The 22325-nt window shown below is 39.7% G+C and overlaps 1 protein-coding gene and 1 long non-coding RNA gene across 9 annotated transcripts in view; one reads left to right on the forward strand and one right to left on the reverse strand.

Annotated features, from left to right (window-relative positions):
* Positions 1-6863, forward strand: part of LOC136017469 (uncharacterized) — a 63742-nt gene extending 56879 nt beyond the window's left edge. Inside the window, exon 5 of the long non-coding RNA XR_010613940.1 lies at positions 5218-6863. This is a non-coding gene — a long non-coding RNA (uncharacterized LOC136017469). The remainder of the gene's footprint in view (positions 1-5217) is intronic.
* The window catches only part of PDE5A (phosphodiesterase 5A), a 62795-nt gene extending 42932 nt beyond the window's left edge, over positions 1-19863 (reverse strand). For 2 of the 8 annotated variants that reach the window (XM_065685695.1, XM_065685688.1), the window contains exons 1-3: positions 19398-19861; positions 5211-5793; positions 3600-3689 (exon numbers count right to left, since the gene is read on the reverse strand). In XM_065685695.1, coding sequence (XP_065541767.1) covers positions 3600-3689; positions 5211-5793; positions 19398-19501 — 777 coding nt within the window. In that variant the 5' untranslated portion in view covers positions 19502-19861. Of the gene's footprint in view, positions 1-3599; positions 3690-5210; positions 5794-7999; positions 8081-17281; positions 17354-18147; positions 18454-19397 lie in introns of those variants that run through there. The other 6 variants (XM_065685711.1, XM_065685748.1, XM_065685721.1 and 3 more) reach the window with 6 other exon arrangements.
* Positions 19864-22325: the final 2462 nt, after the last annotated feature.

A 22325-nucleotide genomic window follows, 5' to 3' on the forward strand; every position in this document is an offset into this window, starting at 1 on the left:
CATACTTTAGCAGGCACAGAGGATTTAATAATCAGCATGAGATTTTTCTTCCTTTCAATTACTCTTTTGTTTAAAAAAGAAATAGTATTAATACTAAACAAACACACACACACAAAACCTCAGTTGCTTCACTTAGAATCATAGAATCATAGAATAGTTAGGGTTGTAAAGGACCTCAAGGTCATCTAGTTCCAACCCCCCTGCCATGCACAGGGACACCTCACACTAAACCATGTCACCCAAGGCTTCGTCCAGCCTGGCCTTGAACACTGCCAGGGATGGAGCACTCACAACCTCCCTGGGCAACCCATTCCAGTGCCTCACCACCCTAACAGGAAAGAATTTCCTCCTTATAACCAATCTAAACTTCCCCTATTTAAGTTTTAACCCATTAACCCTTGTCCTGTCACTCCGGTCCCTGATGAAGAGTCCCTCCCCAGCATCCCTGTAGGCCCCCTTCAGGTACTGGAAGGCTGCTATGAGGTCTCCACGCAGCCTTCTCTTCTCCAGGCTGAACAGCCACAACTTCGTCAGCCTATCTTCATACGGGATGTGCTCCAGTCCCCTGATCATCCTCGTGGCATCCTCTGGACTTGTTCCAACAGTTCCATGTCCTTTCTATGTTGAGGACACCAGAACTGCACACAATACAACAGGTGAGGTCTCACAAGAGCAGAATAGAGGGGCAGGATCTTCTCAGTGTTTATTTTTTGATGTCTTCCTGAATCATCTTTTGACTGTTGTTGCTGACATCTTGGGCTAAGGCAGCATTTACTAGACAGCATTACTAGGGGGGCTTTGAAGATTTTTAAATCTTATCTTTTTTATTTTATTTTATCTTATTTTTTAACAGAGGCAGTTTGGTTTTGTATTTTCTTGGGAGAGGTGGGGACGGTGGGAGGAGAGAGGAGGTTTAAACAGAAAAAGCAGCAGAATGCACATGGCAAATTGAGGACTGATTGACTCACTCCCACATCTCTCCAGAAACGTGATGGTGTGAAAGGGAGAAAAAATTTCTGATAGAGACTTTAAAATCAGAAAAAAATCTAAAAGTGCCATCCTTTCCTGTAAGAAATATTATAATTTAGCCCCTTCAAATTACTGCCTATGAGTGGAGTGTAATACGCTCCTCAAACTGAAGGTCGGCTGAACATTTCGAAGTATACCAACTCCTGCTTCATTTCCACTTGCTGATGCACTTAGGAGTAGAAAGCTAGCTAAAGATATGGCCAATTGCAGGTTTGTTCACCCTGTAAGTCATGGTGTATTGGACCAACATAGTACAGCTCTTACTCCTTTCTCCACCTACCAGCATGACCCAGTGAGAAGTAACTACTTTCACACTGCCTGGCTAGCAGGATCTTGTCATTCATTCCTGATCCAAATTACATACAGAATAGCATTTTTTTTTAACAGAAAGTAAATGTGATGGAATAGGTAAATTTAAAGCCTTGCGTCAGCTTGACATGGATCACTGGTCCCCAATAGCTCTACACACAACATCTGCTTTGCTCATCAGCTGGCCCAGGGCCAGCAGTGGCTGCTGCCGGTTAGAAAGGGGAAGTCCTTTAAGCAGGAGAGGATCAAGTTCTGTCCTTGGAAGAATTGAAAAAAATATTTTAAACCAAAATTAGCAGTAGGTGAGAAAAGAAAGTTCTGGCTGATCATCTGGGTCAGCTAGAATCTTAATTCAACAGACAAGTTAAATCAAGAGTTTAATCAATTTATTTAATGAAAAGATTTTCAGTGCAGTCAGAGTCAAGGTGACACATTCTATAAGAAGAGTGAAAGATGGAAGAGCAAGAAAAAGAAAGTATGATGTCTTCAAACCAATCTTGGCAGCATTTCTTTTTGGAGTTTGAGCTTTCTGGACACAAACTATAAGTACTCTGAAAAAAATAAAGGAATTACAGTAAAGAAACTGTCCATCTTGAAGCTCTGACATACCTTACAGTGCACCTTACACTCTGTGAGCATTCTAAGAACTAGTGATGTGCCTGAAGGCTACTGCGTTTAGGATCCCTAAGTGAAACAGTGGACCTCACTTTTTTTCCGTTCACTTTCATTGACTATACTGATTTCACTCGTCAAATAGTGCAAGAAGGCATCATTATTCCTTAATAAGGACCTCATGAAGTTCACCCAAGCAAAGTGCAAGGTCCTACACCTGCGTTGGGCCAAGCCCAGGCACAGCTACAGGTTGGGCAGAGAAGAGATTCAGAGCAGCCCTGTGGAGAAGGACTTGGGGGTGTTGGTAGATGAGAAAATGAACATGAGCCGGCAGTGTGTGCTCGCAGCCCAGAAGGCCAACCGTATCCTGGGCTGCATCAAAAGGAGCATGACCAGCAGGTCGAGGGAGGTGATCCTGCCCTTCTGCTCTGCTCTCGTGAGACCTCATTTGGAGTATTGTGTGCAGTTCTGGTGTCCTCAACATAAGAAAGACATGGAACTGTTGGAACAAGTCCAGAGGAGGGCCACGGGGATGATGACGAAGCTCAAGCACCTCCTGTATGAAGACAGATTGAGAAAACTCAGGCTGTTCAGCCTGGAGAAGAGTAGAGAGATGGAGACCTCAGAGCAGCCTTCCAGTATCCAAAGGGGGCCTACAGGGATGCTGGGGAGGGACTTTTCATAAGGGACCGTAGTGACAGGACAAAGGGTAATGAGTTCAAACTTAAACAGGGAAAGTTCAGGTTAGATATAAGGAAGAAGTTCTTTACTGTGAGGGTGGTGAGGCACTGGGATGGGTTGCCCAAAGAAGCTGTGAATGTTCCATCCCTGGTGGTGTTCAAGGCCAGGCTGGACAAAGCCTTGGGTGACATGGTTTAGTGTGTGTTGTCCCTGCCCATGGCAGGGGGGTTGGAACTAGATGATCTTGAGGTCCTTTTCAACCCTAACTATGCTATGATTCTATGATACTAAGAATTCTCCCTACAGTAATAGCATCAGACAGAAAGAGAGAATTTACATAAGAAGTAGCATGGATGGGAAATACCTACAAGCGTTCAATGATCAGATTCACATTGTTTTAAATTAGGAGTGATACAAGTTACTTTACTTGTGGATGAATTTTCTGAATCACATTGATACCATGTGTTTTCCAATGCCTTATGCTAAGCACTTACCATGTTTCTTAGCTCATAAGTAATAAATTTATAGAATGTAAAACACAGCCTCTTAAGACAATGGTAAAACCCAATTTGTGTCCTCTAGAGAAATAACATAGATACAAGCTAAGCTGAAGTACAGTAACTCTTAATTGCAATCTGAGAATGCACTGAGTTAGACCAGTAAGTATTCAGAGAGCTTTAATGCTGACAGATACTTGGTACAGGAACGGGGAACAGCACTTCTCGAATTAAATACAAGTATTCTACTTTTGCATCTGGGATTAAACTCTTCTTTACAATTCCCTTTGGCTTACATTACTGAAACTAGATATGATATTGTTAAATTTCAAGTAAACATAAACAGTCTTTTTTTTTAAAAAAAGAGATGGTTTTATACTGCAAGATAATGACTGCCAGCTAATAGAAGTTTAAAGCATTAATATATCTGAAAATAGTATTATATGAAGTAATCTCAATACTGCAACTTACCTCTTCCCTATGATTCTTTATTGGCATACAGAGAATACTCTGAGTCTTATACCCTGTGATCTGGTCAACTTCTGCATTGAATCTTGGATCCTGGTACAAGAGAAAGAAAAAAACAGTATTATTTGACTACTTGCCTATAGAAAAGTTATTTTTCTTTCCTGGTTTAAAGGTTAAGAAAAGTACAATATTTGACTTAAATGTTACCCAGGATAACAAAGGTTCCCTTACTAGCTAATAATTATATGAAGTTGTTACTATCAGTGTGTTAAAACAACAACAAAAAAGCATGCATGTGGAACATGATTTCCTGTGGATAAATGTAACAGCCAGAAAGAACTGAAAAAAACCCAAAACACGCAAACGCTAGGAGAAGCCTTTTCCGGCCTAGACCATCATTATAATAAAATGTATACACTGACTAAACATCCCTGGTATAGCTTTTATCATCAAGCAGAAATTACAGAAATACACTCAAAGACATAAGTCCATAAAGGAACAAAGTTTCCTGAAGGTGGTTAGTGTTTTTGCTTTTACCAGAGAGTGCTTGTTTCACTTTTTTTCAGTGGAGTATTGTTACAAAACTCAGATTTTATTTATTTTTTTTTTAATACTTAATAAAATAAAACAGACTGTTTTTAAAGGCTGCTGTTCTTTCTCTGGTAAATAATTTCAAGTTGAGCATGATAGACCCAATTCAAGAATGAACTTTTAAACCACCAGTACAGATGATGTCCTGCTGGAAGCATGCACTTAGCAATTTTTTTAGGCAGTTTCTGAGGCAGCAAACAAGCATTGAAAATAAACCCATATAAAATCAAAGCGCTCATTTTTGCTTCTGAAAAATCCACTCAGTAATGTTACCTGGTTCTGTAAACATGCTCGGATTAATTGAGATATGAAGCAGTAATTTTCAGCTCTTTATGCCTTTACTAGTTAATTAATTAAAATTTCCCTAAATTCAAAATACAATATGAACATATCCAAAGAACCTCGCATGAAGAGATGTTAAGCTGAAACGTAAGACGTATCCTCTCCCAGTACTGGATTCTCTTCCTTTTTTCATCTGGCCTTATATTAAATAACTCAAATTGCAGACTGTAGTTTCATTTGGGAGACCTCTTAGAGTTCAAACTGTTTACCCGGTTCTTGGTCATTCAGCTCCTATTCTTTGTATCTCAGATATGATAGAATGAAGTATTTTTAGTCACAGTACTCCAGTTTTGCAGACAACTACACTCACAAATTAATTCATTTTGGTGCAGAAGCATCTTACGTCCTTACAAGCAGAAATGTAATCATTTAAGTGTCCAAAGATAAAAATGCAAATACTGGTGTGCATTTAGCACGTTCAAATGGGGCTGATATGTGACTGCCAATGTCAAACTTATACAATTTATTTTGATGTTAGCTAGTCATAGCTACATATTTCTGTATAAGCATGTATCTATTATACATAAATTCTAACCAAAAGCTTGGTATCCGGTTTGCATCTTGACTGGTTTAAATCACTATAACTCTAAATATATGTACTAAAATGGCAATATCACAACAGCTGATAATATGGCTTTTTCTTTTTTCAAGAATTGTTCAAGATAAATTTTGTTGGTTTACCTCATAGGCATTCTTGATGTTCAGAGGTTGGCCTATAGCTGCCACATGCCCAACAATGCCCTTGTTCCACTCCAGGCGAATGCAGCTGTTGGAAGCTTCTTCCAGGGTGGAGCCTTCTGCCACATCAAACAGTCGGCTTACAAGAAACTTCTCATTAGAGCTGTCCTCACAGACCAAGAAGAGGGAATAGCGATCAGCTGCTATAAGCTCATGAATATGTAGGAAAATTTTATGGCACAGCGCTGTGACATCTAAGTGACTAGAAATATCTTTCACAAGTTCTAATAGTCTTGAGAACTGATCCCCTGCACTGGTCTCAATTCTTGGAGATTGCAGAGGCATCTGTTCTTTCTTTTCAGAGCCAGAGAGGAAGCTCACTGCTCCTACTGAATCCTTGACAAAAATCGGCCTTAAGGGTCTGTCAAATTCAGAAGCAGAGATTTTCCTCACTGGGGCCCCAGGGTTGGTGGTCTCGCCACAGACAGGCTGGTGACAAGCACAGAATTCACTCTGGGACTTGGTTCCTTCCTTGCAGACTGGGATGGTGTAAACTCTGTCAGCAAACCATGCATTAACCATTTCTCTGTAAAACGAAAATAAAAACATAGTGAATGATGCAAATTAAAAGTCCTCAGGAATTAATACATATTTGAAGAGGACACTGCAAAGATAGTAACTTTAGACCTGTTCATACAGCGGACATGAGTGCACCTTTAGTGTTCCCCTATATCAATATTCTCATATTTTACGCAGCATTTAGCCTAGATTAAGCAGTAATGGCTTATGCGCCATAAAAAGGAAGCTATTTCTGCCTAAAGGAAATAGCTGAACAAGGCAGAGGTCCATACCATTCCTAAGATTTGGATTTCTGTGTACGATGAATATATATTCATATGAAGACAAAACTTGCTGGTTTAATTCTGGTTTTTTAGACCATTCCGAACTTTTAAAAATTCAGTTTTGAACCTTAATTGTCTCTGTCAAATCACCTGCAGCCCCTGCTATTTTTATGTCACCTGTACACTATATTTTTATGTTAACTTCCTCTGCTCTCTCAGGGTTAATGAAAAATGCTGGTTTGACTCAAAGCACAAAGTTCTGGTTGAAAACTGTCAGGCAGGAATATTAATATTTCTAATTCAATCCCCCTCAAAATAATGAAAAGACAGGCTGTTTTCATGCATCTCTCCTTTTTCCTTTCCTTGCAGATGAAACTCATGCCTCATTCAACCCAAAATACTGAGTACCCACAAAATTACGCTTTTGAAGAGTTTGCCATTGAACTTTAGTTTTAAACTAAACTCTAGTATTTATTTCTCAACTTAGCGCTAAAATGCCAACCCTAATAATATGCTCATCATAATAACTAAGTACAGCATATCTTGAAGTATTCATAAGCACATATCATCACATGAGTATACTTTTTTCTTATCACCATAATATTTTCTTGTCAAAAATCTGTTGGGTTTTTTTTTTGTTTTGTTTTGTTTTGGATGGGTGTTTTTTGGTGGTGATGGTTTGGTTTTGTTTTCTTCGGTTTTGTTTGTTTGTTTAATAAAGGGCTTTTTATTTCATTTACTCATTGTCAAGGATTTGTCAGAGCATATGACCAACTCTCAGAAGAAATGTTTGTTTTCTGAATTACATAATGTATGGGCCTATGAACAGCAAAAATCCTATTAAAAGTCTTATAATTTGGAAAACTTTATAGTGGTCATGTTTTAAATTTGGGATATTTTTTATTTGCTCAGCTGATCACAGGAATTTCAAGAGTAAAGCTGGATGAAACCATGGAAATTAGTCAGGTTAGTCAGCTACCGATCAGTTACATGCGTCAACATATGTTCAGTATGAAAAGCAATCTACATAGGCTTTTTTTCCTTACAGAACAGCTTCATCTATGTTGTAGAATGCAATAATACACATAATTAACCATTAAATTCAAAGTAAAGTAGTCAATTAAAATCTGAAGTCCATCAATATAATTTTATTGGAATGCAATCCACAACAGGAAACTTACTTGTCTTCTATTAGGAAGGTTTGAAAGAGTTGTTCAGATTTTGCAAGCAAGTATCATTTGGAGATCTCAACTGTAGGCAAACATGCTATGAGAAACTGAACTGATTTGAGAAATCGTGTGAGGGTAAAGGGAGCAGCTGGGCAAAGGAAAGTCATGTTATTGCACCCATTCCACTTCAGTGCTAGCTACCTGGTAATTTTTTCCCGTCAAGAAGTCTGACTGAGGTAAGTATCAGTAAGCGTAGCACTACAAAACCAAATTCTACTCTTATACACACAAGTGCAACTCCAAATAAATGGATGACAGCCTATTCTTTTTTTTGGCTTCTCTGTGCACACTGTGGTCCCGATCATGCAAAACCTTATGTACACAGTTAGAATCATTTATAGCCCCAGTGATCTTCAAGGCTGACTGGTCAGTGTGTTCACATAGGACATTTGTGGATCTTCTGACAAGTCCAAAACCACTGAATGAAAAGTTGGACACAATTAAGGTGGTGGGAGCTTTGCCCACCGCAGAGCTAGGATTTCATCTCATGTTTTCACATTTTCCATGAAGCTCCTGGAGCAGTGCTTGCTGTAGCAATAATATACCCCAATCAGCACCTATTATAAATTTTCCAGCAATCTAAAGCAAGTCCAGTTACTGGAAATGTGGTGCCAGAGAACACAATGAATTCCACTGTTATTCTGGGAAGAGTTTTGGTTCATTGCTTAGCTACTTATTTTTAAAGGAAGCTCTGATTTTTAAGTATATTAATAAAACCTACCAAGGATCCTTCTTTATTACAGTAGAAATACGTATTTTTGTGGATTTACCTCATCCAAATGTTCTGCACCATAAAAAAAGCATAAAGAACAATTATATGTTATTTAACTTTGACTTTAATAAGATTACTTTATAGTACTTAAACAGGATAAATATTAAATGTGGAGGCTGTGGCCATGTATTACTGAAATATACAGTTTGTGTAGGGCAATATCACATTTGCAAAAGCTGTTTCAATGACAAAGTAAGAAGCTAGGATTTGATAATCTTTGGGATTTTCATTTATTAAACTGAGAAAGCAGAATCAAAAATTGTGATTAAAATGACCACAAGTATCATTAAGAAAAATGAAAAGCTTAAAATGCTGAAGTTTATAAGTACAAACCCTAAAATCAGTGCTGATACTTTTTGTCCTTGTATGTGCTATGTTTACATTGTACGTGGTTTGTTTTACCCTCCTCTCCTCAAGAAAAGCAATTATCTGGAGATCTTAATCTTTTCTACACAAAATTTAGCATAAAGGCTGCAGAAAAGAACCTGAAAATGGGAGCTGGGTGTGTTTGAAGCCTCAAACACCAGAAAGTAGATACAGAATAATTAGTAGCTGTAAAAGGTTTGTGACTTGACCCAGTTCTACGAGTGTGTGCGCTGACTTGATTTTTTTCTCAGCATCAAGGACTGGCATTAATGTACAAAATTTAGAAGTAAATGAAATAGCCTGATATCAATGGTGAGCATTCTTAAACTCAAGTGACTAGGCATAGGAAGCTGTGTACTTTGTTTAGGCATGTCTGAAAATGCACATGGGTGAACCTGTACTATTGTGGAGTGACAGCTATTTGTAGAGCAATCTGAATGACTGTTTATTTACACATGAGGAAAGGAGAATATACAACACTATCATTTAACCTAGCTCTCTTTTACGCTGAATTTACTATGGAAAATAAACATTCATTTCTCTGTTTTATGGAGGGTATTGAAGGATGTGGAACGTAACTGTAAAATCATTTACATGAAAGTAATTACATTTCTTTCATAAGAACTGACTACTTGTTAGGTATCTGCACTATTTATGAAGCACTTTGACATTGAACAGAATTATATGTGGAGCTGCATAATTCTAAGTAACATATTCCTGTCCCCTTTAACGTCTCATAGATGATAGTCCAATAACTTGCCAACATAGAGGGCAAGTCTCAAAAAGCTCTGTAGGTTAACAACAACAAATCCTTAACTATACTGTTTAAAGCATGGTTTTCAACTTCCAAGTATTTAGGCATTTTTATCTGGGCAACAGGAAAGCCATTCAAATTCAGCAGGAATAAGAACAGTGTTCACTGACCTTTACTGAATGCCTCTTCTAACAAGGAAACTATTTAGCTCGCTTTATACACATGCGAGTAGAAAAACTAGCATTTCACTATTTAAACTATTTAAAATCCATCAGACAAGGACTTGACATACATTTGCTTTGTTGATACTCAATCCTATTTAACAATGCATGACGAGTATTGTTACTAACACAAATACTTTCTCAGTACAGAATTAACATGACAGATACATACCAGACACATACTGAACCACAAGTGAGGTTACTGTATATGAGTAACAAGCGCTATGTATGATTAATTAAGACATTATTTTTAAAAGACTGCAGGAAGAAACAAACACATGGAACTATTCTATTCATATAAATAGTCCTCAGGCACTGAGATCATCAAGAGCTGATTGTAAGAACAAGACGCTTGCTGTAGAATTAAGTTTAGAAATTGCAGGAGTGTATTAAACAGGAACAGATACTGATCCACAGTGATCTACACAGAGAGTTAAAAACAATGCATTGTCTCCATCCCAGCACAGCAATTGCTGCATTTTGAGGTGTTGCATGTTGAGGCATCCACGTCCATTCCTGATGAGCTGCATGCATCCTGTACTGCACTATGAACCCTTACTGCAGTGTGAGCCTCTGCTAGAGAAAACTGTAATTTATCCCAGAGTTCATAAACAGAAAGAGTTGCATATGAAGTAACAAATTTTTGTCATTTCCATTAGCTAAGTCCAGTCTTTCCTGTATAAAACACCCTATAAAATTTCAAAGGAGCATGACAATAGTGACTGCTGAATTTGGCTGGTGACCTCATCAGCACATCCCAAAATTAGAAAGGAATTTTGAAGAGATAGGGATGAGAATGGGATGAAAATACAATGTCAGGTAAAACATTTAAAGAAAAAAAAATTGTGGGATCCTCCCCTCTATAATACTTGTATACATACGCACTTGTATATACAGGCATATTATCTGCACTCCATGAGAACTCAGAAACTTCAGAAGAATTAAGACTCTTTGGCCCTGACAGGTTAAACACTGTACAGAAAGTAGACATGTCCCTAAAGCAGGAAGTTTTCAGTATAAATAAGCAACAAAAATAGAAGATCACTAAGTGAAAAAACACAGGCACAAAGCAACATGGTTTGAGCCAAGTCTCACAGAACAGCACAAGTAGACCTGAAGTCTTCAGGTCTGCGACTTGATGAGAATCTTACTTTATTTCCTCTGCTGTATGTATCAAACCACGCTGACCTGACACTAATTATTATTCTACTCATACACTGGGAATATTAAATAATTTATTGTACCCACCTTTTCTTCATTGTGATCATCTTGAAAACACACATCATACTTTCGTAAAAAAACCCAAACAAAACCAAACCAGTACAGATGCTTAAAAAGTAACAGCCAGATTAATTATATTGTTCCCACACGTAACCACACTACATATGTAAGACTGTAGCAATGTGAACCTGTAGCAGGTATGTGGTGTCCTAGGAGAAAATGTGCAAAAATGGTAAAAAAAGTAACAATGAGATGCAGCAATGACAGTATACTGTATCTTATCTTGCACAAAGAATGCATAATAATTACTGTACCATAAAAGTAGTGAGTAATGAGTAGCTTTCAGTGAAATAACAAATAATTCCCCATTTTCTCTGTTGCTTATAAGTCTTTTATACATACAATGTGCAACCTTTCAGCAGTTGTGTGGCCTGTTTGCTAATTTGTCATGCAAACCAGCAGCTACCGAAGACATACTTCAGAAGACGGATTCAATCCAAATTTGCCTACTAGAAAACACTCACTTTCAAGTATCTGAATTCCTGTGGCCTAATCCTGTCAATGCTGAAATCAACAATATTTCAAGCTCAGCTTCGTAATTATTTTCTTAGTTGCTTTCCTTAAAATAACCACTAGATGTCTTCAAATTTCTTTCACGCACCTTGACATAGAAATTATTTGAAGCATTAGCAACAGCTCGAAAACTATTCAGTTTTAACAAATGAGTTTGAAAGTCAGTGTCACTTGAATATTATACTTGCCTTCCCATTTTCTTGCCAGTACATCCTATTCCACTATCATGTTTTAAGTGTTTTTGTCTCCCCTCTGGCCATGGAAACATTTAAATAAACTGTAAGGCCTCAATAGATGGGAATAGTAAACTGACTGTAAAAGAAGTGTTTTCAAGTTAACTAAAGTAGATAGACAAAGTCAACAGTTGGTTTTCCTTAAAACCTTTCCAATTGTAGTTACTAGAGATGCTATTGCCAACAGTGGTAGGCAAACGGTTTTTAAAGACAAAGCGTAACTTAAAAGTCTGTGTCAATTTTTTTGCACAATGCAGTCAAATATATAAGCATATATTTAACTTTAAACATTTTAAGTGGCCTGACTGACTTCTGTTTGAATACAGATCTAAATTAAGAACTCTAATTCTTGATTCAAACCATGCTCGTGAAAGAGCGAAATACAACTTTTTAGAACTATGAAACAATGTAAATCTTGTCTGAATGCTCATATTATTTTTTAAAATAGGAGGCAGAGGTTCCTTTATTATTTGAAGCAAAAGTATTTGAAATGGAGGACTACTACTAAAGGCTATTCTTGGTTATTTTCAAGTTTTCTTTAACAACCAAACTGCAAGTTTAACTTTTCACAAAAAAGCTTTCCTCCATATAAGGGACTTTCTACTCACACTATAAAGACAGACAGAATAAATTCTTGGGGATTGAAGGTCAGATTCTAAAACATGACCTTTATTTCTCCTCCTATTTTTTAGCTTCTTATTCCAAGCTCTAAAGAATTAAAAATAACTATGTACCTAATGATTTTGTTGTAGAAAGCAATAGGACAATGCTGATGGTTTTGGTGAAAGATGGATTAAAAGTTAAATTCACACCTGCCTTGAGACCTCACTTAAGTCAGGTACCACTTCAGTTCCATTTCAATTCCTAAAATAGGGGTTAAGTAGTACTTAAATGGTGCAGAGGCTTTAGGATGGCTCTCAGTGCTAGGTTGAATTCAACATAATGCACAAATAAATGGGAAAATATATATCTTTTACTAAACAAATATATTTTGCGGCTATATTTTCAGTGCCAGAGCTAATACAAAATTACAGCCATTGAGTTATTCACAAGGGTCACATAAGCTGGTCTTCCTTTCAGGCACTTTGTAAATAGCTGGGTTTGCATTTCATGCTCCCCCCACCCCACCCCTTCTTTTTTTTTTTTTTTTTTTTTTTCCCTTTTGGTTGTGTTCAAGTAAATTATATAAACGTATAAATGAGAAAGCATTCCATGTAATTGTACATATACTTCTTTGCCAGTAAGGGAAAGACTTGTGTTCTGTCATTTTATTAATTATATTTATTCATGACAAAAGCAAAATGCTTCCTCTTTAATGGTGAAAATGAAAATGGGTAGTAGCATATTAGCTCAAATCAAAAATGTAGTATTGTCTAAAATTGCTTTGTTCATAATTCTTGAGTCCCATATTCCTACATAACTGAGCTTTAACCTGCCAGTCAAATAGGCATGAACACAGGCTATGATACACTTTATTTGATCTGAAGACATCACAGGTGATGTATCACGAATTTTGTCCTTGTGTAGAGAGCTAGCACCATGTCCACACATTGTGAAAGACTCGCTTCAGCCTCAAAGTTAGAGTCATCAGTATTTTAATTTTATATATGTGGTCTTGGTACTGATCTTGTACAAAGACATGAATTTCCTCCTCATGTGGTGGTTCATCAACAGATGCCCAACACAAAACCTTCATGAGCTTCTACAATTTAGAAATATAAGAGAGGTATCGAACTTTCTCATAACCCACAGAGACAATGTATGCCTCAGCTCCACTTATCTTCCTAGTTGCCAGAAATTTGACCCTGTCCTCTAAAGTGTTCCTAGTAAGAGCAAAAAAAATGGAAATGAGATTTCAGACACTGTTGGCATTATCAAAAGTACTATTATATGAAAACAAAGTTACCCTGAAATTACAGAAGGCAAAAGGACAGATTAACTGTTAAAGTAGTTCACCCCATCTTATTTTGTACCTGTTCTCTAAGGTTTACCAGTTGTACTTTCATGTATTGTGCATGCACATTTGTTTATTACCTAGGGCAAATGTTACGTAGTGAAAGCACATTCTCCCTGTAACTGCTCAGTACTATCTGCTGACTAGTGTATCTTCACACCAAAAATTCTGTGTAGGAGTTCAGCTTTTGGGGAATTAAAGATGTAAATTGCTAGTAAGCCAGTAAGTGATTTTTTTATAATTTCTCAAATGACAGTTTCTTCAGTCTATAGTAATCGGTTTAGAGAGTGTTTCCAAAATAATCCAGCACACTACTAGCTTTATTTCCAAGAATAAATGCCAAAAATACTTAATCACATTTATAACTTCTTGAATGTGAGTAACATTCCTTACCTTCTTTTTGAATCTGGAGTTCAAAATATTCTGGAAGGAAGTAAGTGGGAGAAAATGTTCTGATCCCTGCATTAACACCACTACTCCCTGTGGTTTTCAAGCCATGGTTGAAAGAATCAGTGGTCTGCAGTCTTCTTGTACATGCTTTGCTCAGGATAACTTAGAAAAGCAAGACCCCTTTCAGCATGTTCAAACAATTTGCATAGGATTCTATGCCTCTACTAGAAAACTTAGTGGTCCTTCAATCACAGAAGTTTAAAACCCACTGCCTACTTACTAAGGTCATGCTAGGGATGAATATGGCTCATACCTGTCTATTTTTAGGATTGTTATTTGTATGTCAGCAATATCTCTTGAAGAAAAAATACAGGCCAAAGAGCATTTCAATGCAGAAAGTTTTCAATAGCTCTGTCTTTGAAAATCTGAATTTTCATATACTTACTCCAAAAATTAATTTTCTTTCAATTAGAAAAAAATTTAAGCATATGTATATTACCAAACAAAACAATAACATAATGCATATGATATATAATATTTACGAGATTGAACTTCAAATAGGTGGCTCAAAATGAAAGACCTTTTTTAAATGCCCTCTAGACATGGAGATTAGAAGGCAAATATCCTAAATAATTTAGTGCTCTAGAGAGCACATTACAAACCAGTTGTCCACCTGCCATCATTAAGAAAATAAACCCAAACAACTGTACTTGAGCTTTTCCAAAGTAATAAATGTAATTGATATATTCAAGTTGTGCAATCTCTGAATTCCAGCAAAGTACAGTTTTCCAGTAAATCTGGAATCCTAAATTAAGCACTATGAAGTACCATGCTGTTAAGGACATTTTTTTTTCCAAATACAGACCTACCTTAATTCATTTGTAAATATTTCCCAACCCTGCTAATAAGCCAAAATGTATTTATAATGAAATAATCTTACTTCCAGTGAAAGGCATACAAGACCTAGATTAACAATTTGTATCTATCATGGCATTCATACATTTAGGGAACCAAACAAAAACTGCAACTGCAGTTGCCACTAATTGAGAGGAGAACTTTTACTTTGGCTATTTTGGCAGTCTGCTGCTTCTGATCTCAAAGAGCAGTAACAGAGAATCACTCCTGTATTTTTAAGAGCAGGGACAAACAAGATGTTAGAAATGCAGAAGTATTCCGTAAGGGCTGAAAACAAGTATTATGTTTGAACAAGACAATGCATGGATTGTTTTTCTGAAAGAAACATAAAAAGGTAAAACTTCAGGAAAACCAAAAGAATGCTGATTCAACCACAAATGCTGTGCAACTTTGCCACAAAAAAAATCATGCCTTTATAGTGTCTAGTTAGAACAATTATATTTGTAGCAGCAGCTACAAAGAGCCATATAACAGTTGGGTAAACATAAAACACAATCTAAAGGAAGAATCATTTTACTTCAAAACGTTTCTGCTTTCCAGGAAGCCAGATGATGATAGCCAATTCTAGAACTTTGGAGGGGGAAAAAAATAGCAAGACGAGCTGCGGGGGGGGGGGGGGGGGGGAGAGGAAGAGGGAATAAAATAAATAGCTAAAATTTAATAGGAGCTAGGTATTTAGAAATGCTGAAACCCCTTAGCATGCAGTACCAAACTCTGCAGCCAGGTTTGTCAACCAGCACACACTTACGACTTAGTCAACCAAATTCACAGAATCACAGAATCCCAAGGGTTGGAAAGGACCTCAAAAGATCATCTAGTCCAACCCCCCTGCAAGAGCAGGGTAACCTACAGTACATCACACAGGAACTTGTCCAGGCGGGCCTTGAATATCTCCAGTGTAGGAGACTCCACAACCCCCCTGGGCAACCTGTTCCAGTGCTCTGTCACTCTTACAGTAAAGTTCTTCCTGATGTTAACGTGGAACTTCCTATGCTCCAGTTTACACCCATTGCCCCTTGTCACCAAATTCAGCTGGTCACCAGCGTGTGCTGGTGACATACTTCTTCTTTGCTTTTCTGCACTTTGATCATACTATAATAATACCAAATGAATTACAGCTATTGATATATTATCACTATATTTCACTTGTAGCCGTGCTACAAAGTAAAGTAATAACTGATTCTGTTGCTTCCTACTCAAGGGATCACAGTTTATTCTACTCAAAGGAGGGAGCAATGTGAAGCTATTCTCCTGGATTCTCTGCTTGTAGGATTGTAACCTTGCATTGTACAGGTGGAATTTAGTCACCATAGATATACTGCAGAATATGTCAGTGCACTTAGACACCAAAGACTTGAGGAAGGCACTGATGTGGCCCACCTGTAAATGCTGTCAAACTCAAGGCACTGCAGAATCAAAATACAAGCACATACTTTTCTTCTACAATACATTTTAGGGGAGAGGAGGAAAGCAGAAACAAATTCGTCAAGTAGACAACCTGCAGCCCTTCTCCCAAAGAATCCAGAATATGGGTTTTTCTAATCGCTGTCAAGTTAAGAACAATAGCTAACACAAGCTAATTGTGAAGGAAAATAAATGTTTTTTTTTTTTAAGTGCCACCTTGACAGAAAATACAATTTTTATCTAAAGCATGAAAACTGATACTAGTATCACTGACCTATGCAAAATAGAACAAGAGGTTCCATTTAGAAGAAATAGAGCTATTCAAAGACTGTATGACATGATCTGACCCCTATACTTAAAAAAATCAAAAAACCCCCAACCCCCCCCCAAAACCAACAAAACAAATCTGCAGCATAAAAGCACCCAAAGCATTTCTTTTATAAGTATTATTCAGACACCTAATTAAAACATTTTTTTGTGGGAATTACCAAAAGAATTGCTGTATAAAACACTATGGGAATTAATTAGTTGCAGAGAAAAAAAATTAATACCTGTCATAAACTTGCTAAATTAGGCTCCGATTCAAAGTTCATTACTATCAGTGGAAAGGGCTTTTATTACTCTGTAGTAAATGGTTGCACTGGTAATCTTTTCCTATTCCTGCGTATAAATACTTCAGAAACAGAGAAAGAAACTATCCATTTGCAATTGTGCCTTGCCGTATGAAGTAGAATATGCCTCTGTGCTCTGAAAGGTACCAAATTAACTCTCTTTTTAGTCTATTGCTTTTAGCACCCATGAGGACTTTGGCATATTATGAAGCAAAATAAAAACTGAGAAGCAGTAAATTGAGACTAGAAAACAGCTGAAACTAGTTCAAAAAACTCTGCTTTACTTGACAGAGTAAATATAATGCCAAGTGACAAAACATTGACAGCATAGTCTTTGATCAATGTATTGCTGTTGTAGAAAGATTCCACTAAACAAAGTGCAGCATTAAATGTTTGGGCATTTAACATGAAATGTTAACATTTAACATTAAATGTTTTCATGTTCTAAATAACACTACAGTATAGAACATTAAACCTTTCGTAAAGTACATCAATTCCTTCAAACTGCTCAGCTTTACAGCATTTAGTGGATAAAAATTAGTTGTAGTTTTCTATTTATATCATAAGGACAAAAAAATCCAAAACCCACCCTAAACCATTCCATGCAAGACAGCAGAGAAGAGACTTTTGAGACAAACGCAATGTTTCATCACTTCAGAAACATTCTAGAACTGTGGCCAAGCAAGAACTCAGTCAACGGTTTTCCTGCAGAAATGAGAGAATCACTATCACAGAGACATGCCCAAACTGTATTTGTGACCACTGCCTGTTTCAGACCCACCCAAACACCAAACTGTGTCTCAGTATTAAAAAAAAGAAAAAAAAAAAAGAAGAAAAAAAAAAAAGACTAACCAAACCTCTCCGTGGGTCCATGGGGAAACAAATCTGACAAAGCACATACTATTAATTAGCATTCCTGTTTGTTCAATGCTACTTCCAGTTTCCAAAGGAAGTGTTACAGGCTGAACTAATAAAATGTGACTTCTCAAAGCTGCTAACGCTGTTTCCTGGGCAAACAAGCTACCCTTCAACTACAGACTGTTCTGGAAAAGATTAACTACTTACATCTATGAATCCAACACCTATGCACAGCCTTTAAAAACCACCAGCATTAAAAGACATTTGAAATGGCATCTTTATTACTTTTCTGTTAAATGAACCTAAGAAAGAGAGGAGACTGCATGACAGATGGTCACAAGAAAGTAAGTGATCCCTGAAGCTTTCAAGCTTGCCGGGAGTCAATTATTAATGGGGATTTCTCTTCTTACCACCCCATCCCATGCAGAGAGGAGCAGCAGCAAAACCCAGCTCTGAATGCATCCAGCCAGCCCTGCTAAGTGGATCTGGGACAGCAGGAAACCAGCATCGGTGAGCAGATGGTGCCAGAGGCTCAGAAGCAGAAGAGCAGAGCGGAGAGGAGGCAAGCGTGTGCGAGGAACCAGCCAGAGGACTTACTAATCCGAGCTCTCAGCTAAGATGTACCGTGGGGGCTGCAGACCGCCGGTGCTCTGCATCCCCACTGCTTTGTTTATCGGAAAATATTCAAAATGGAAACCTGACTCCACTTCTAAAAATAGCGGAATTTACTCGATTTCAACTTGAAGTCCCACTGCTGAAGTCTGAGAACGGTTAGCAAATACCTCGCCTTATCTCCAGAAGGCAACATGTCAAGCCAGGAGGGAAAAGCTCAGATGAGCTCTACAGATCTTTCCATTAGGTTCTTTGCTAGAACCAGCACCGAGGACAGGCGCGGCGCAGCCTCTCCCCCCTCCTTAAACCCTCCCGCCCAGCGGCGACCAGCAGCTCCCCCTGCGCCGCGCTACCCCCGGCCGGGGAGCCTCTGCCCCTAATGGTAGGCTGCCCCTCTACCCCTACGGGAGGCCTCTGCCCATACTGGGAGGCTGCCACCTGCTGGGAACTCTGTCCCTGCCGGGGAGACTGCCCTTCTGGCCCTGCCCGCGCGTCCAGGGCCAGCGATCCCCCGCTTGCTGCCTTTCCCCAGGGCTGCAGGAAGGAGAGGGCAGCGGGGTGCAGGCCCGGGGTGCAGCAAGATGTCCACGGCTGCAGGAGCCCGCTCCCCTCAGCGGTTGTGCTCGCACTGCTCCTCGAGCAGAGTTCGGCTCTCCAGTGCTCCCCGTACGGCACCAGCGGCCGCGCACGGCTCGTCAGCTCCCATCTCGATAACGCACCGCCCCCTCCTCCCGACGGCCATCGAGCTGTCAAGAAAGGTGACGAGCCCGCCGGGCGACTGAGCTCTTGAAGAGCAGCGCTTTGTTCAGAGATTGATGAGCCGTCCTGAAGAGAGGAGACGTTATCTGAGGCTTCGACATACTTCTGTTTAGTTGGCGGGGCTTGCTACTCGCAAGAAGTTGGCTATGCCTGTTTTAAACCACGGAGACTGCAAAATAAATCAATCGAACCCCGGACAGGGGACGTTGCGGACCCCAGAGGGCCGGTCTGGGTCTGGCGCTGCTCGCAGAACCACGGCGGCACGACCCGGGAGCCCCCGGCATGTGTCCGGCGGCGGCTGGAGCTGCTGCTCAGTTTTTACTTTTTTTTTTTTTTTTTTTTTTGGGGGGGGGGAGGGGGAAATCGCTTCTTTTTTCCCCCCTTTATTTTCTTTGTAGACAGCTAAGGTTAATGTAAGAGCGACCTTTTGCTGGGAAGAAAGGGTCTGTCTTTCTCCGCTGCCGTTCCGGTCTTACCTCGTAGCTTTCCTAACAAAGTAAGAGCGGGTGAAGTCGCCGTGATCGTCCAGCCACGCTTCCACCGCTTCCTGCTCCGGCGGGGGGGAGCAGATGCTCTCCATGCTCCGCTCCGCCGCTCTGCCGCCTCCTGCCGCTGCTGCGGCTGCTGTGGTCGATGTCCCCAGTCTGTTTTACTCCTTCTGCCGATGCCGTCGGCCCGAGACGCCAGGCGCCCCTGCTTCGCTCCCAGGTGCGCGGCCGGCAGGAAGCCCAGTGTCCCGCCCCAGCGCCGCGACGGTAGCACCACCTCAGCGTATCTCCGGCCTGTCCGCCTGTCCCGCAGCGGACAGCCGGCTCCGGCTGGAGCTCCACCTCCGCCGCGGCCCCGCAGCTCCCCGGGGGTCTGCTGCGCCCCGGCCCCGCCCTGCCTGACCCGGCGGTGCCCAGCACGGTGGCGGGCGAGACCAGGCGGGAGGGAGGCTGAGGAAGGCGTTGGGTCCGCGGCCCGCGGCTCTCGTGCGCCGAAGCCTACTGGGAGTGGTTGGCCCAGGCGGTCCCCACGGGGCTGGGGGAAAAAAAGCGATGAAGAAGTAAATTGTTCTCCCGCAGTCTGGCAAAGGGTTTTATTTTCTCTCCCGTCCCCATTCCACAGTAATTTTCTTTTCAGCCTGCTTCAAAAAAGTGGTAAATTGGATGTATCTATAGAGTATTTCACTGTTGGGTGTCAGTATATGACCTTGGGGAGACCTTGGCTGGGCTATGAGTACTAAAGCCATGGCTTTTCAGTCCTCATGCCTACACTGAGGCTTTTAGATCTATTTGGGACATCTAATAAGCACAGCCTAGTTTGAGGATGCTCAACTCACAAGTTCGTACTTTCTCAACTATTAGGCAATAAGGACTGAAATTTTTGTTAATGCTGAGCATCACTTTCATGTATTATTTTTCCATTCTAAGACATGCATGTGCACACATTTATAATAATTTGGAATCTGCATTTCCAAAAGACTTTGTACAAAGCATGATGCACGTGTTTGATTTCCTGTGTCATCACATGCAGTATCTTTGAAGGTAAGATAGGAATAACAAATAGCAGCATGTTTCATGTTTCTTGGGAAAGGGATAAACAGGGTCTTTAAAATTATTCTGCGTAATCAGTTGTGAAATATCATATGAAATGTTTTGTGCTGCTCTTAAATCCCTTTCAGTGCATGCAAGGCAGTGCACTTCAAATAGAGCAGCCATCCCTGTACGCCTTAGCAATTTTGATGCTGTACTGTCGTTCCCTGAATGATCTCATAGGGAATATTGATCCTATTACTGCTCATGCCATCTCAAAAAGCAATAGTAGAATTGTCAGAGGGGATTGAGACAGGAAAATAAGAATGACAACATGTATGGAAATACCTTTTCTGTAAAGATGCAGAACAAGTTTGTTTGCAAAAGGAGGAATACAAATATATAATTTAATTACTGGTATTTAAAAAGTAAGATAGTTTTTTCTCTGTGTCTCGTAGGACAATGACAAGGTAATAATGAAATTAAGTCAGCTGGAATACATAGCACCTCATTTCATGTAATTAGGAGTAGCACTAATAGAAATAAGCATTGACACTGGAGTAACATCCAGTAAGCCCCACAAGAACAGATACTGTACTAAGCACTGTAAACATGTAATATTAAATACTAAGCTAGCTGAGAAGCATGCAGCATCTGTGGACTTCATGTCACAAGGTGCTGGGTGGTGTTGGGTGAAGCTGCCTCTGCTATGGACAGCTGCCCAGGTGGGGCCATTGTACAGAAAGGAGGGGAAGCTGGGTGCTGCTACCGCATTGTGTGCTTCGGTTGGGGCTGGCAGCCACGTGATTACTTAGCCTACAGATAAGAATCTATAAAGCCAAGGCAAATTACTGTCTTCTTGTGGATTCAGTGGCAAAACAGCAGTTCAAAAGATTGCTACCCAAACAAAGAATAACACAGCCTTTCCCAAAAGAAATAAAAATGGAACAGTTGGGGGGCTAAAGGGATACTTTCTCTGTATCTGATGGATTTCCATGAATAATAATGAACATGCTGTTTTCATTTTGAAGGTGGCAGGAGGGGATGGAGGCCAAGCATAACTTAGTAATGCATGGTAGAAGTGGAAAAAGTCTTCCATAAGTTGGCTTCCAAAGTGCTCTGAAAATGCTCTGTGTATCTTAGCTCACACCCAGCTTTCCAGTTTGTTTCTAGAACTCAGATGACAGAATTGATGTGCAGCAGCTATAAACCTGAAAAGGATTTGTAGTAATGATATACAAATAATTATGTCCAGTTCAATTTTAAAAGCTGCTTGTAGCAAAGCAGCATGCTTTAGAGCTCAGTATGGAAGCCCTAAGGCTTTCTATACAGGACTGGTTGATGGGAAAGCTTTTTTGTCTGAAAGACTTTAGCTGAAGTCTTTCTTTTGCATCTTTCAAAAATATTGTCATGTAAGGAGGTAAGAAAGATCTGCCAAACTGTAGTTCTTGCTGTTGAACCTTTTCCATTTCATCCTATACTTGCAATCCATTTCTCCAATTTCTCAAGATTGTTTTGAGTTTTATGCCTGTCCTCCAGCATGTACTTGGCCTCTCTGAGCTTACTGCAGTTTCCTGAAGGACATAGGTGTGGACAATGATTAGTTACAATGCAGGTAGGTGAAATTGTGGATGGACTTCTCAGCATCATTACTGGTTTAGCTGGCTAGAGCTTCTGGTGCTTAGATGTGAGAAGCACCTCTTCAGTGAACATACAGACACATCCCTGATATGAGTGGGGAGATCACACCATGGCTGTACCATGTGGGGCAACAACAAACGCAGTACATTAAGTGGGTCAGAAGGGCTACAGTCTGACCACCCATGTAGGCCATTTCCAGTTGCATTCCACAGTTCCTTCTGGGCGTCTGACCCAGCTGCAAATTGA

Source organism: Lathamus discolor, chromosome 1, assembly GCF_037157495.1.
Source record: "Lathamus discolor isolate bLatDis1 chromosome 1, bLatDis1.hap1, whole genome shotgun sequence".
Classification (NCBI taxonomy): Eukaryota; Metazoa; Chordata; class Aves; order Psittaciformes; family Psittacidae; genus Lathamus; species Lathamus discolor.